Source organism: Oryzias latipes, chromosome 9 (assembly GCF_053564925.1).
Source record: "Oryzias latipes strain Hd-rR chromosome 9, Olatipes_Hd-rR_3.1".
Classification (NCBI taxonomy): Eukaryota; Metazoa; Chordata; class Actinopteri; order Beloniformes; family Adrianichthyidae; genus Oryzias; species Oryzias latipes.
In genome coordinates, this window is record NC_136245.1 from 4,849,849 (window position 1) to 4,865,214 (window position 15,366).

At 42.4% G+C, this 15,366-nt stretch overlaps 1 protein-coding gene across 1 annotated transcript; it reads left to right on the top strand.

Annotated features, from left to right (window-relative positions):
- The first annotated feature begins 7,180 nt into the window (after positions 1 to 7,180).
- Positions 7,181 to 10,671, top strand: LOC144994473 (protein NLRC3-like). The gene is made up of 2 exons (XM_078952372.1): positions 7,181 to 7,216; positions 9,479 to 10,671. The coding sequence occupies exons 1-2, from the start codon at positions 7,181 to 7,183 to the stop codon at positions 10,613 to 10,615; spliced, it is 1,173 nt and encodes a 390-aa protein (XP_078808498.1). The 3' UTR covers positions 10,616 to 10,671.
- The last annotated feature ends 4,695 nt before the right edge of the window (positions 10,672 to 15,366 follow it).

The window sequence follows — 15,366 nt, forward strand, 5'->3', positions numbered from 1 at the left end:
TGAAAGGACAATTACTCACCATTGCTCAAACATTTCATAGACAAATATCGACTGAGCTTTTAAATCCCTTGAGGTCACGAGTTGACAGCATGTGCGCTTGGATGTAATAACAACAGACAACCAGCAGATGTCACTATTTCTAGCTGAAAGGATCCAAACAGAGTGTCGATGTCAGCACAGATGTGTCGAAGTTGGTCAATGCAGCATGAGGCATTGATTTCCCCATCACTCCACAAAGCTCCACACACGCACAGTGACGTGCAGTCAGGGGAGGCAGGAGGCAACACTTCATCATGAATTAGTGCGGTCAAGGTCTCACAACGGTATGAGTATGTGGCAGTTTTACTACTGTTTAATAAAATAATAGAGGAAGTGTGCTGACCACACAGTCTCTTACTGCTTCTCCGATTTATTGAGTTGTGTTTCTGTTGGAAAAATGTATATGTTATCTCATATCTGCTTTTATGAATTACCTAGCTATATAAGTAATATAATCATGTTTGCAGAGGTGTTTGTGTCCAAGTTCTGTTTCACAGGGAGGTGAAGGTGAAACTCTGGGGAGGAAATCGACTGTCCTAGTCTTCCCAAGATCAGCATGTTATCTGCTTCCAGACCTGAATCAAAAGATGCTCTGTGTCAGTTATCCGTGAGAAAAAGCTTTGCAGGGCCAGAGATGATGTGGGAAGATAGTAACAGATAGACATGTCGTAATTAATGTTTTTCTAATCATGCTGCAGCTCAGTTCATCACAAGATTTTACAAAGAAACTATAATAAAGCTCCTCTCAACGCCTCAGCGAGCTTAAAGTGTGAATGATATTCTCCTCACTGCTCAGGTGATCAGTTTATTTTGTCTGTGCCTCTGCCTGTTTTGGTTTTAATCTTTTATTATTTGGTTTCTTTGTATTCAGGGGCAGCAGAGGCACCTTGCTGACTTGTTTGGCTTCCTTGATTTTATTTCTCAGCTGTTGCGGCTTGCTGCTGTCAGCTTTAGCCCATGGGCCACCAGCTCTACCTGTCTGCCCCCCCGGGACACGCTCCCCTCTGCAGCAGGGCATGGGGTGTCTGAAGATCCTGGGTGTGGTTGGTTACAACTGCAGCTCATAGCTGCCACCTCCAGGCCACGGAGCTCCAGCTCCTGCCAGTGGACTTCAGCTGCGACACTCTTCCTCTGCGGCCAACAGAGAGTGGCGCCAACCCCTCTGTCAGGGTTTATTGGACCTAGGAGCTGCTGAGAGGTGCCACGCCCTCCCAGGGACCCGTAACACATGTGCTGGTTTTTGTTCTGTTTTTAGATTTTGGTTTAATGGTGTTGGTGTTTGAGTGAGGAAGGGTGGGCACAGATTTCTGTTTTTAGCTGCCCTAAAACCATATTGCCCGCCCCTTTTTTACACCCCCCCCTCTTCTTTTTAGGGCAGTGGGCGTGGACGGAGCGTGTGGGACGACAACGGTGGAGGCTCAATTGGGTTGTGTGTGTAGATGTAGTGTTTTCACGTGTGTGCATGCCACAGAGTGGGGTGTTTTCTTTTGTTTTAAATCTTTGTTTGCTGATCTCCTCCACGTGAGCCGGCCCAGCGCACCGTTGGTAAACCTCGGCCCTTGAAGGGTCTCCTCCCCAATCTTTCCTCCCCAGTGTGATTGTTTCCCCTTTTTTATCTTTATATTTTTTTAATATTTTTCAGCTTTAACAAAATTACTTTTGAATGGTACCACGCCTTGGCCTCATTTTGGAAAACAATCTGCTCACCTGTTAAAGCGCCTTTGGGACCCTAGGGGGGGGTGGCATTGACGACACCAGAGCTCCCCCACTTGCCACACCTGTAAGAAGAAGGTTCTGTCACAGACTTGGTTGGATTTTAGTTTTACACTTAGTGCTTCTTCTGACAAAACCCTCTGCATTTATCCGGACTTGGGACCGGCACACGGGAGCACTAGATTGTGCTCCCATGAGGTTGCATTATTTTTTTTTTCTTTAATAAATATTGTCAGTAATTTATTTATTTGTTTATTGTTCATTTATTTGCTTTTCTTAAAATATTTATTTACTGTTATACTACAGACAAACCTAAGTAGTGGCTTGATAAATAAAGTACAATGATGTTAAAGTCCAAACATACATAAAAAACGATTACATTTAAAAGAAATCTAAACATTTGGCTGTCTTCTGATTTTTTTTATTTGTATTTGTATTTTTTTGTTTAGGTGGGGGGAACTGAAGCTCTCAGAGAAAACCCACACAAACACGTTTTCAGCGTGTCGCCCGTTTTTTTGTTTTTGTTTTTTTTTTCATAATTGTCAGTACATTCGTTATTTTTTTCTCCTAATGGTTTTTTAAAATTTTTTTAGTTACAGTTATACTACAGACAAACCTAAGTAGTGGCTTGATAAATAAAGTACAGTGATGTTAAAGTCCAAATTTACATAAAAAAATTACATTTAAAAAGAAATCTAAACAGTTGACTGTCTTCTCCTGATGTTTTTTATTTTGTTTAGGTGGGGGGAACTGAAGCTCTCAGAGAAAACCCACACTAACACGTTTTCAGCGTGTCGCCCGTTTTTTTGTTTGTTTTTAAGCTAAGACCAAATTTTGAAGACTTTGATTTGTTCCGGCTGAGTTCCGGGCCGTCTGTGTGAAGATGAGAAAACCTCACTTGTCTAAACGTCCTCGTACGTCCTGTCAGGTGATGAGTGCATGTTTGAGTGTACAGTTTGTCCATTTACGCCCAATGTCTAACCCTAAGGTCAGTTCAAACTACTACTTTACTTAAGTACCCAACCCCAACCCTATTCCCCTAAACCCACCTGTACACTCAGTCAAACATGCATCTTCCAGCTGCGGTTAGCTGCTGCAGATTCAGAACTTGACCTCTTAAAGCCGCCGTGTTCTTCTGCAGGAGGAAGGTTTCTTCCTGTGCTGCGACGTTTTCTGCTTGCAGAGAATCAAGCCGTTCCTCTGCTCCGCTCAAGCAGTTTCTGAACCTGTGCTGACAGATCCTAGATTGTTTTTGCTCTTTCTCTGGGTCTCTGCGTGGACTTTGTGAGACGCAGATGCTTTGACAAATGCTCCTTTTCCTTCTGCAGTGTCTTTGTTTCCTCTGTGAGCAGATCCAGCTGACGGTTTTGTCTTTTCTTTAGAACAAGCTGCTCGTCTGCAATCGTCTTCTTCTCTCTTAAAGTTGAAAGCTCTGTTTGTAATTGCTTTTTCAGATCTTCCAGCTTATTTATTCTCTCCACCATTGCAGGATATATTTCATGGAGTTCCTGGATTTGCAGAACCTGCACTCGCAGAGGTCCGATTTTTCTCTGGAGAATAGTGGTTTCCTGCTCCAGCCTCTGACACTGAGAAAAGGTAGCTCTATAGTGCCGCTCATGATCTTCCAAGCGGGAAACTTTCTCCCTAAGTTTTTTCAGTTCAGCTTCCTGACCAGCTTTTTTCCTCTTCAGGACTTTCTTCCGCAAGTCGATCAGTTTCCTCTCAAGTGTCAGCTCATCTTTTGGCCGAAGTTTGGCCTGTAGAGCTGTGGCCTCTGCTTGGAGAGTCTCTATGTTTGCAGAGAGGACAGCAACTTGATTACAGTCTTCCACTTTCCCCCTCCGCTTTTGAAAACATGTCCTCAGATTTCTTATCCATTTCATCACGAAATTGGTTTTCTTTGATTTCTGCTGGTTTTCCTGTTTGCTGGACATTGTGCCTTTTCTGTCCAAATGCTGTATCTTTGAAATATTTCGAAGATTTTTGGTCTTTCCAAACACCTAAAGATTACTCGCCTGCTTGTACCAGGGAATGGAAATCATTGGAGACTTTGGGTCTATAAACCAGCCTTTGTGATGACGTCAAATGAAGTCATCGTCCGTAATCGATGACATCAAACTCTGTCATCTGATGAAGATGACGTCAAATTAAATTAAGTCATGTTCGTAAAGCAACAGCGTGATGACAGATGACGCAACACGTCATCATCTCTGTGAGATATGAAAACTGTTTTAAAAAAAAAGAAACATTTTTTACCTCAACAGTGGTCCGTATTTTTTCTTTTTTTTCTTTTAATTTTAATCATTTTTTCTTCTGTTTCGGGAGGTTCGGTGTCCCGCCGTTCGGGGTTTTCAGTTCGGTGTTTCGTCCACAGAAAGGCGCCCCGCCCCTCTGGGAGACGCCAGCAAAGAAATGGAACAGACCCGGTTCCGGTCGCTGCGCTCTCTGAGCAGAAACGGTCCACATGGATCCCGTCAGTTGAGGAGAACCTGCCCTCCTCCTCTTCCTCCTCGGTGATGAAGCGGCGCTAAACTCGTTAAACGTTACCGGGGATCGAGCGGCTGGCGGTAAAAGCAGACGTTCAGTGTGCTCGTAAACAACGACTGAAACCGTGATGGCGAGAGGAAGATTGTCTCCATCTACATAGAAGAACATTCGTCCAAAGATCTTCTTCAAAGTCTTCAATCAGCTTTGAAGAAACCGGAATCAACCGTCTGGTCCAAAACAGCTGATGACACTTTATTTTGAAAGGTCTTCCATAGTTTCCGGGTAAAGGAAGAAAACAGAACATAACTTTCTGAACTCTTCTTTATCGTTTCTTCAATAAATCAGCTTTTTTGGGTGTTTTTTTTTATTTTTCAGACTGGAGTTTTTGCAGCTCACTGATGCGTTTAGTCAAACACCTGAACATCATCTGGTTTCTGGAGTTCTTCAAAGAGGAGTTTGTGTCTTCTGTCTCCCCCTCCCCTCAGGTGAAGAGTCTAGGTGTCATCCTTGATAGCTCACTATCTTTTCAGTCCCACATCAATAATATTGCTGTGGCGACCCCTGATGGGAAAAGCCGAAAGAGAAAGAAGAAGAAGAAGAAGATCAATAATATTGCTAGGTCAGCCCATTTCCATCTACGTAACATTAATCGTCTACGCCCCTCCCTCACTGTCTCCTCTGCTTCTATCCTGGTCCACAGTCTGGTCACTTCCCGTCTAGACCACTGTAATTCCCTCCTCTTTGGTCTCCCCCAAAAAACCCTCAAGAAGCTCCAACTGGTCCAGAACTCAGCTGCCCGCATCATCTCCAGAACCCCTTCCTTCAGTCATATCCCCCCGGTTCTCCACCAGCTGCACTGAAACTCAAACCTCCTCCATATCAAAACCTCCTCTTGTCCTCTTCGGTCCTCCTCCTCTGTTCAGCTCTCTGTTCCTCCGGCCCGACTCGTCACCATGGGGAGCCGAGCCTTGAGCTGCTCTGCTCCCAAACTCTGGAATTCCTCCTCCTACCTCCATAACATAGACTCTACCAACTTTCAGATCAAAACTTAAAACTCATCTGTTTATTTCTGCCTTCCCATCCTGATTCACTTTTGATTTTATCTTTTATATTTTTTGTGCTTTTGATGTCTGTTTTTTTTTACTTTAAACTTATTTTATTTGTCTTTTATTGTGAAGCCATTTGGTACCTTAAAAGAGTTGTAAAGTGCTTTATGAATAAAGTTTAATTCATTCATGCTCGTTTTAATAAAAGAAAAAACATTATTTATGAAATAACACTAAAGAACACTATGATTTTCAGAGACAAAAATTCAGGAAAAAATATACTGATACATAAAAACAAAAACAAAGCAATAAATAGTGGATCCTCTCACGTCATTGTCCCATTGAGGCTTTGAAGCTGCAGCTTCAAAAAAGCAAATTTCTATGTCTTCTGCTGCAGCTACGCATATATCTGCGTTACCTTTTCACCAGTACAGAGTTCCTTGGTTATTGCAGGAGTTACGTTCTAAAAGTAACCATGATCGGTGAAATCCACAGAGTCTGATTACAGACGTTTATGGCAGTAAAACTCCCCACTGTTCACTTTATATACTTTTCTCAGACAGACATGAACATTTTCACCCTTTTCTCTTCTTCAAATTCTCAAAATTGGCCCACATGCAGTATAACCGTTCTGAAAGCATGATCACATTTATGGTATAAAGAGCTTTATGGTAAATGGGTTAATAGCCATTTATCAAAAGGAAGTGAATCAAACAGGATGTCCTCAAATCTGCACTTGCTGTTGAAAATTGCACCAACTTCATCCTCCTCTCTCCTCCTCACACTCATGGTGCAAAAAAAAAAGAACAAGAAAACACAACAGGATGAAATAACTAAGGGTGAAACAACATAAAACAGCTACATGAAAGGGCACACAGAAAGAAAAACCTGTGCTCAACCCAATTCCAACAAGAGCAGGCAATTTCTGCTGTGGGAGCAGGCAGAGCAGGGTATTGTGGGATACAGTCTCCCGTTCTGTCAGTTTAATCTTTTGAACATAGCCAGACTGTATTGCTAGTTGGTACCACAGTGATCCATCTGGATTTGCTCTTTTTATTGCTAAGGCCCACTTTTTCCTTAAGTCTGAATCCATTGGAAACCTGAAAGACAAGTTCAGTCACTGAGTCAGAAATGTATAAATCTACACTACTATAATATCCTAGTATGCTGTATACAGGTTTAGCAAAATAAAATGTACATTTATGTCGACAGCAAATTATACGTACATCATGCAGCATGTTGATAATAGCCCTGCAGCATCATGCATGTCAACATGTGTAAGATGTCTACTTTACTGATATAGTATTATGTTTTATTCATATGAATGGCTTTTATAAGTAACATAATCTATATTTCAGATGACTGATCTGCATTTGCCATGTTGATTTCTAAAATAGTTATTTTTGACGTAATACTTAAGTAATTCATCTTTGTCATGTGCTTTATCGATATCTTATGATTTTTAATTCTGTCTGATAAAACCTAGGAACCGGATATTGATAAATCATGTAATAAAATGGTTATAGTATAACGGGGTGGGATTATATAAGTTCGCTTCCTTCCACTCCCTTTCAAGCAATATTTATTAATATGTATAATTATCCTAAGTTTGATTAGTTACTGGATGAATGTATAACTGATGATCATATTGCTGTTGTGTATTATTTGTACTTAATTGCTTGAAATAAACCATTTCAAATCAAATCAAAAAATTAATGAAGCCCCTGCAACATTAAAAGAAAAAAATCAAAATACTTAGCTGTGAAATGATATGCCTTCCTCCTTCATGGACTCATTTCTCTGATTTTGGCAGTTGAAACCCAAACAATGAACTGGTATTATGCAAAAAATGTGTTCACATGCATCCACTGCCGTAGTAACTTGACCTCACCAAGATGGCGGTGTTCTCCTCCCACGAGGAACCACGGGATGTCTCCTCTAGCGATATAACTCATTGTTTTAAATGTTACACGGCGCCCCTCTGCTGCACAACACTGATACGGGCCCTTACCTTTTTAGGTACGCTTTGGCATGTTCCAAAGCGTCCAAAGCGAGAGAGAGAGAGGAGGAGGGGGGGGGGGGGGGGGTTTGAATAACACAGACAATTAATTGGGAGTCTTTTTCAGCCAAACATGGCACCAATAAAGGTGCCATCCACATCTGTTTTTCTCAAGAATGACGGACGAAGCTGCCATCACCTAGGTACCCCCCAGGTGATGGCAGCTCATTGTCATTCTTGGGCCACAGTAAGTTTTTTTTTTACCAGGAACCATGGTAAAGTGCAATGAACTGATGCTGATTCCGATACAGGGTAAACAATAGAACTTGTCGGGAAACGTTTGGGATTAATTTGTATTTACAGAGAATAGCGCGCACAACTGTTCGAACACTAGTTACATCAAGGGGGTATAAGCACGTTTAAACTACCCTGAATTTAAGCCTGAACTCTGGCTGAAATCCGCCTGAACTTGCTTACTCTGGGTATGTCGGTTCCAAAAGACCGAATATGAGTTGGCGTAATTACGCTCGACTTGGTAACCCTGGGTTAATGCACATGCACGGCATGCACATAAAGACATTCTCAATGGATCGCCAATTTTCGGAGTCACCATGGAAACGCGTGGTGAAAAAAAGAGAGCGCTATACTTAAGTGAGTAGGAGTCTGAGATTAATGAAGATTATACGTCCATCAAAAAAGTAATGCGGCTGCATCAGCAAAAGAAAGAGTTTCTGCTTGGAGAAAAGAACGGACAAAGTAAACGCACGAGTTTCTGATCTCATTTTTAATCACATTTATATGTAAGGGTTAATGGCTGACGACGTGTGCATTATCACTTTTTAACACACGGCGTGGAAGCCTGAACTGTTAAGCGCAAAGCAGAGGACGGTTGCTTCCGCGAAGTGCGTTAAAAAGTAATAATGCACACTTCGAAGGACATTAACCTGCTTATACCATGGTCACTTACAAAAGCAATAAATATTAACCAATTTTTAGTCCTTAATTATTGTTTTTTTTCCCTGATTCGGATCGCTTTTCTCACAGTTCGCGCTGTCACAGACCGATTCTCCTTCTGCAGAAGTCTAGCAAAAGTTCTCATCTCCTGTGTGGTTCTTCACTTTATTAAGGAAAAAGTCAGAACCCTGACACAGACAAGGTTAAACAGAAAACCAGACGCTTAAATAGGCTGAGGACAGTTAACGGAACTGAAGAAAGTTGTGGATCATGAACCTGAAACGGATGTGACTGACAAAAAGGAAACCAAACACATGACCAGGAACAACAAAACCAAATTAAACCACAGAATCCTTACATTTTTTTAAACTCGTTGTGTATTAGGAACAGAAGAAAAAATGCAGTTTTAAAATACTTGCAGTTGTTACGTACAAACTAAAATGGTGGGTCAAGCTTTGTGTGTTGGTATGTCAAGTTCCCCGCTCTGCTCCCTTTTTATAGATCTACTGGTAGACAATTCATCTGTTAAAATCTTTGTTTTCCTTGTTTGAGCTGCCATCTGGCACATAACTGTATGTCTGGATAGCTCCAACATTGCTTACCATTTTGTTGCACTGGTAATGTTAGGTTAGGCCAGGAGAGTGAGAAAATAAAGGGATGACGGGAAATTAAAGAAAGCTTATTTCACATTAACAGAACTCGCCACAACTCAAGAAAGAAATTTCTGATGAACTACTGTAAAAACTATGTCCTAGAAAATGACAGGTCTTGATTTTGTCTAAAAAACAGCATCATCATAATTAAAAAGGACACAGGGAATGCTTTGGGAATGAATCAAAAAATGGTTGGAGTGGAACTATTATGCAGATTTGAAAGATATGAGACAAACCGGCTGGATCCAATACAGACAGCATGAGAACCTTCAGAAAACATCAACCTCTTCAGGCTTTTTTCCTCTGTCTGTATTTGAACAAACTCACAGAAAACATAAACTCTTTTAGTTGCTCTCTGTCAACAATGAGACAAATGAATCTTCATGAGCTTCTCACACATCTGTGCTGACCAGCTTCCTTCAAACACTCAGATCTAGAACAGTCTTACTGAGTGCACTCCAACAGCTTAACATTTTCAGGACTATTCAAGTTACCTTCAAGTGTTTCCTTATAACGCAGAAGGTCACATGACCTCACTTTTTTAAGCTCTTTTGATCATTGAGACCAACTATTTGTCGATCTGAAAGCTTGAAGCTCCGGGCTTAGAGAACCAAGACATCAGTGCTGTGGTTCCTCTTTCCTTCAGTGAGCTGAACTTGATCAGAGATGAGCAGCACAGTCTTCTCACTCTGATCCAGCTGTTCCATCCAACACTCCAGAAGATCCCAGCAGAACAGCTGTCTGACAGGAAACTTCTGTTCATCTTTGATGGTCTGGATGAAAGCAGACTTTCTCTGGACTTCAACAACAGTCCGGTGGTGTCTGATGTCACACACAAGTCCTCAGTCAACGTGTTGCTCACCAACCTCATCCAGGGACATCTGCTTCCCTCAGCTCTGGTCTGGATCACTTCCAGACCTGCAGCAGCCAATCAGATCCCTCCTTCATGTGTGGACAGGCTGACAGAAGTACGAGGCTTCAATGATGCTCAGAAAGAGGAGTACTTCCGGAGGACATTCCCAGATGAAGAGCTGTCCAGCAGAATCATCTCCCACATCAAGGGCTCCATGTCCCTCTACATCATGTGTGAGGTTCCAGTCTTCTGCTGGATCACTGCTGTGGTTCTGGAGAACCTACTGACCACAGAGCACAGAGAAAAGCTGCCCATCACCCTGACCGACATGTATTCACACTTCCTGATGGTCCAGACAAAGAGGAAGAAGAAAAAGTATCAGCAGGAACATGAGAAAAGCCAAGAAGAGCTGACAGAGACTGACAGAGAAGTCCTTCTGAAGCTGGGGAGGCTGGCATTTGAACATCTGGAGAAAGGAAACATCATGTTCTACCAAGCAGACCTGCAACAGTGTGGTCTGGATGTCACAGAGGCCTCAGTGTACTCTGGAGTTTGTACTGAGATCTTTAGAAGAGAGTGTGAGGTCTTCCAGAAATCGGTCTACAGCTTTGTTCATCTGAGCGTTCAGGAGTTTCTGGCTGCAGTTTACATGTTTCACTGTTACACCAACAAGAAGATAGAGGTCATTGAGGACTTCCTGGAGAACAACATGGAGAACCCATCCCTGGATGAGTTTCTGAGTAGAATCATGGAGAAATCCCTGCAGAGTCAAACTGGACACCTTGACCTGTTTATAAAGACAGCAGGTGTTCAAGGATTTCAAAAGGGTGAATATTCAGCACAGGGAAATATAATGAACAAAGGTGATTAGTTGGTGGTGGTGGTGAATCCAGCAAACAAACACAGGGTAATCCAAATCTGTTAACAAATATCAGAAAACTTGATAACTCCACAGGCAGCTCCGAATACAGAACCAGGGTCAGCAGCAAAGAGGCAACGGGTTACAACAAACTGACAAGTCAGCAGAGTGAAACCTAGGAATATGTGCAGTTTACAACAGGTGAGGGTAATGAGGCTGATGAGGAGGGAAGAGAGTGTAGCCATGACCTAATAGGCAACTGATGCTGGAGGTCAGGCAGGAGCGCATGACAAAGGTTGGGCCAAAGGAATGAAATAAACAGAACAAAACAGCCTAACTATCTTTATCCTACAACAAAACATGAAAACAAAAGTCTTGCTGACTTGTCTCCAAAAAGGGATCCAAACCATACAATAGGTGGCACCAACCAACTTACCTGGTTTACATGACAAAAGATAAGTAATGAGAGGTGTACAGGTAGAGATGTCCACCTGGACACCGCCTCCTCCTCGACAGGGCATCATTTTGTTTTAACCGGAAGTGTCGCTCAGTGGTGAGTCAAGTAGATTGCATATCGCGTGTTGAGCACCTTGACAGTCTGTTTGGTGGACAATTTAAACAGAATGGGTTTACCCAGGCTTTATAAGGGACCAATCATTGTTGCCAGTTTGGATTTATTGAGAGGTGGAGATGTTCATTGTTGCCAATTGTATATAGACAAAGTGCTCTTGTATATGGTGAATACTTGTATGGCGTTTTTCTACCTTCCTCAAATGCCCAAAGTCCTTTAGTCCCATTCAAACACTGATGGCGGCTCCGCTGCCAAACACTGTTGACAACCTTCCACCATAGGTAAGGTGGGGTTCAGTGTCTTGACATACCTGCAATCTTTGGATCAGAGGTCGACCACGCCACCGTTGCATCACGGCTTCCCAAAGATTTAGGTTCTGTTTGATAAAAACACACATATATTGCCAATATTACTATCCAACATATTTGCCACATTGAATAGTTGTCAAACCATTATCACGGTGAAAGGACAATTACTCACCATTGCTCAAACATTTCATAGACAAATATCGACTGAGCTTTTAAATCCCTTGAGGTCACGAGTTGACAGCATGTGCGCTTGGATGTAATAACAACAGACAACCAGCAGATGTCACTATTTCTAGCTGAAAGGATCCAAACAGAGTGTCGATGTCAGCACAGATGTGTCGAAGTTGGTCAATGCAGCATGAGGCATTGACTTCCCCATCACTCCACAAAGCTCCACACACGCACAGTGACGTGCAGTCAGGGGAGGCAGGAGGCAACACTTCATCATGAATTAGTGCGGTCAAGGTCTCACAACGGTATGAGTATGTGGCAGTTTTACTACTGTTTAATAAAATAATAGAGGAAGTGTGCTGACCACACAGTCTCTTACTGCTTCTCCGATTTATTGAGTTGTGTTTCTGTTGGAAAAATGTATATGTTATCTCATATCTGCTTTTATGAATTACCTAGCTATATAAGTAATATAATCATGTTTGCAGAGGTGTTTGTGTCCAAGTTCTGTTTCACAGGGAGGTGAAGGTGAAACTCTGGGGAGGAGAGGAAATCGACTGTCCTAGTCTTCCCAAGATCAGCATGTTATCTGCTTCCAGACCTGAATCAAAGGATGCTCTGTGTCAGTTATCCGTGAGAAAAAGCTTTGCAGGGCCAGAGATGATGTGGGAAGATAGTAACAGATAGACATGTCGTAATTAATGTTTTTCTAATCATGCTGCAGCTCAGTTCATCACAAGATTTTACAAAGAAACTATAATAAAGCTCCTCTCAACGCCTCAGCGAGCTTAAAGTGTGAATGATATTCTCCTCACTGCTCAGGTGATCAGTTTATTTTGTCTGTGCCTCTGCCTGTTTTGGTTTTAATCTTTTATTATTTGGTTTCTTTGTATTCAGGGGCAGCAGAGGCACCTTGCTGACTTGTTTGGCTTCCTTGATTTTATTTCTCAGCTGTTGCGGCTTGCTGCTGTCAGCTTTAGCCCATGGGCCACCAGCTCTACCTGTCTGCCCCCCCGGGACACGCTCCCCTCTGCAGCAGGGCATGGGGTGTCTGAAGATCCTGGGTGTGGTTGGTTACAACTGCAGCTCATAGCTGCCACCTCCAGGCCACGGAGCTCCAGCTCCTGCCAGTGGACTTCAGCTGCGACACTCTTCCTCTGCGGCCAACAGAGAGTGGCGCCAACCCCTCTGTCAGGGTTTATTGGACCTAGGAGCTGCTGAGAGGTGCCACGCCCTCCCAGGGACCCGTAACACATGTGCTGGTTTTTGTTCTGTTTTTAGATTTTGGTTTAATGGTGTTGGTGTTTGAGTGAGGAAGGGTGGGCACAGATTTCTGTTTTTAGCTGCCCTAAAACCATATTGCCCGCCCCTTTTTTACACCCCCCCCTCTTCTTTTTAGGGCAGTGGGCGTGGACGGAGCGTGTGGGACGACAACGGTGGAGGCTCAATTGGGGTGTGTGTGTAGATGTAGTGTTTTCACGTGTGTGCATGCCACAGAGTGGGGTGTTTTCTTTTGTTTTAAATCTTTGTTTGCTGATCTCCTCCACGTGAGCCGGCCCAGCGCACCGTTGGTAAACCTCGGCCCTTGAAGGGTCTCCTCCCCAATCTTTCCTCCCCAGTGTGATTGTTTCCCCTTTTTTATCTTTATATTTTTTTAATATTTTTCAGCTTTAACAAAATTACTTTTGAATGGTACCACGCCTTGGCCTCATTTTGGAAAAAAATCTGCTCACCTGTTAAAGCGCCTTTGGGACCCTAGGGGGGGGGTGGCATTGACGACACCAGAGCTCCCCCACTTGCCACACCTGTAAGAAGAAGGTTCTGTCACAGACTTGGTTGGATTTTAGTTTTACACTTAGTGCTTCTTCTGACAAAACCCTCTGCATTTATCCGGACTTGGGACCGGCACACGGGAGCACTAGATTGTGCTCCCATGAGGTTGCATTATTTTTTTTTTCTTTAATAAATATTGTCAGTAATTTATTTATTTGTTTATTGTTCATTTATTTGCTTTTCTTAAAATATTTATTTACTGTTATACTACAGACAAACCTAAGTAGTGGCTTGATAAATAAAGTACAATGATGTTAAAGTCCAAACATACATAAAAAACGATTACATTTAAAAGAAATCTAAACATTTGGCTGTCTTCTGATTTTTTTTATTTGTATTTGTATTTTTTTGTTTAGGTGGGGGGAACTGAAGCTCTCAGAGAAAACCCACACAAACACGTTTTCAGCGTGTCGCCCGTTTTTTTGTGTTTGTTTTTTTTTTCATAATTGTCAGTACATTCGTTATTTTTTTCTCCTAATGGTTTTTTAAAATTTTTTTTGTTACAGTTATACTACAGACAAACCTAAGTAGTGGCTTGATAAATAAAGTACAGTGATGTTAAAGTCCAAATTTACATAAAAAAATTACATTTAAAAAGAAATCTAAACAGTTGACTGTCTTCTCCTGATGTTTTTTATTTTGTTTAGGTGGGGGGAACTGAAGCTCTCAGAGAAAACCCACACTAACACGTTTTCAGCGTGTCGCCCGTTTTTTTGTTTGTTTTTAAGCTAAGACCAAATTTTGAAGACTTTGATTTGTTCCGGCTGAGTTCCGGGCCGTCTGTGTGAAGATGAGAAAACCTCACTTGTCTAAACGTCCTCGTACGTCCTGTCAGGTGATGAGTGCATGTTTGAGTGTACAGTTTGTCCATTTACGCCCAATGTCTAACCGCAAGGTCAGTTCAAACTACTACTTTACTTAAGTACCCAACCCCAACCCTATTCCCCTAAAACCCACCTGTACACTCAGTCAAACATGCATCTTCCAGCTGCGGTTAGCTGCTGCAGATTCAGAACTTGACCTCTTAAAGCCGCCGTGTTCTTCTGCAGGAGGAAGGTTTCTTCCTGTGCTGCGACGTTTTCTGCTTGCAGAGAATCAAGCCGTTCCTCTGCTCCGCTCAAGCAGTTTCTGAACCTGTGCTGACAGATCCTAGATTGTTTTTGCTCTTTCTCTGGGTCTCTGCGTGGACTTTGTGAGATGCAGATGCTTTGACAAATGCTCCTTTTCCTTCTGCAGTGTCTTTGTTTCCTCTTTGAGCAGATCCAGCTGACGGTTTTGTCTTTTCTTTAGAACAAGCTGCTCGTCTGCAATCGTCTTCTTCTCTCTTAAAGTTGAAAGCTCTGTTTGTAATTGCTTTTTCAGATCTTCCAGCTTATTTATTCTCTCCACCATTGCAGGATATATTTCATGGAGTTCCTGGATTTGCAGAACCTGCACTCGCAGAGGTCCGATTTTTCTCTGGAGAATAGTGGTTTCCTGCTCCAGCCTCTGACACTGAGAAAAGGTAGCTCTATAGTGCCGCTCATGATCTTCCAAGCGGGAAACTTTTTCCCTAAGTTTTTTCAGTTCAGCTTCCTGACCAGCTTTTTTCCTCTTCAGGACTTTCTTCCTCAAGTCGATCAGTTTCCTCTCAAGTGTCAGCTCATCTTTTGGCCGAAGTTTGGCCTGTAGAGCTGTGGCCTCTGCTTGGAGAGTCTCTATGTTTGCAGAGAGGACAGCAACTTGATTACAGTCTTCCACTTTCCCCCTCCGCTTTTGAAAACATGTCCTCAGATTTCTTATCCATTTCATCACGAAATTGGTTTTCTTTGATTTCTGCTGGTTTTCCTGTTTGCTGGACATTGTGCCTTTTCTGTCAAAATGCTGTATCTTTGAAATAT

Excerpts from the sequence above, each read along its gene's own strand:
- LOC144994473 (XM_078952372.1), top strand. The coding sequence starts at position 7,181 with ATGGCGGTGTTCTCCTCCCACGAGGAACCACGGGAT. Across the intron at positions 7,217-9,478 it reads CCCACGAGGAACCACGGGAT|CTTGAAGCTCCGGGCTTAGA; the intron begins GTCTCCTCTAGC and ends TCGATCTGAAAG.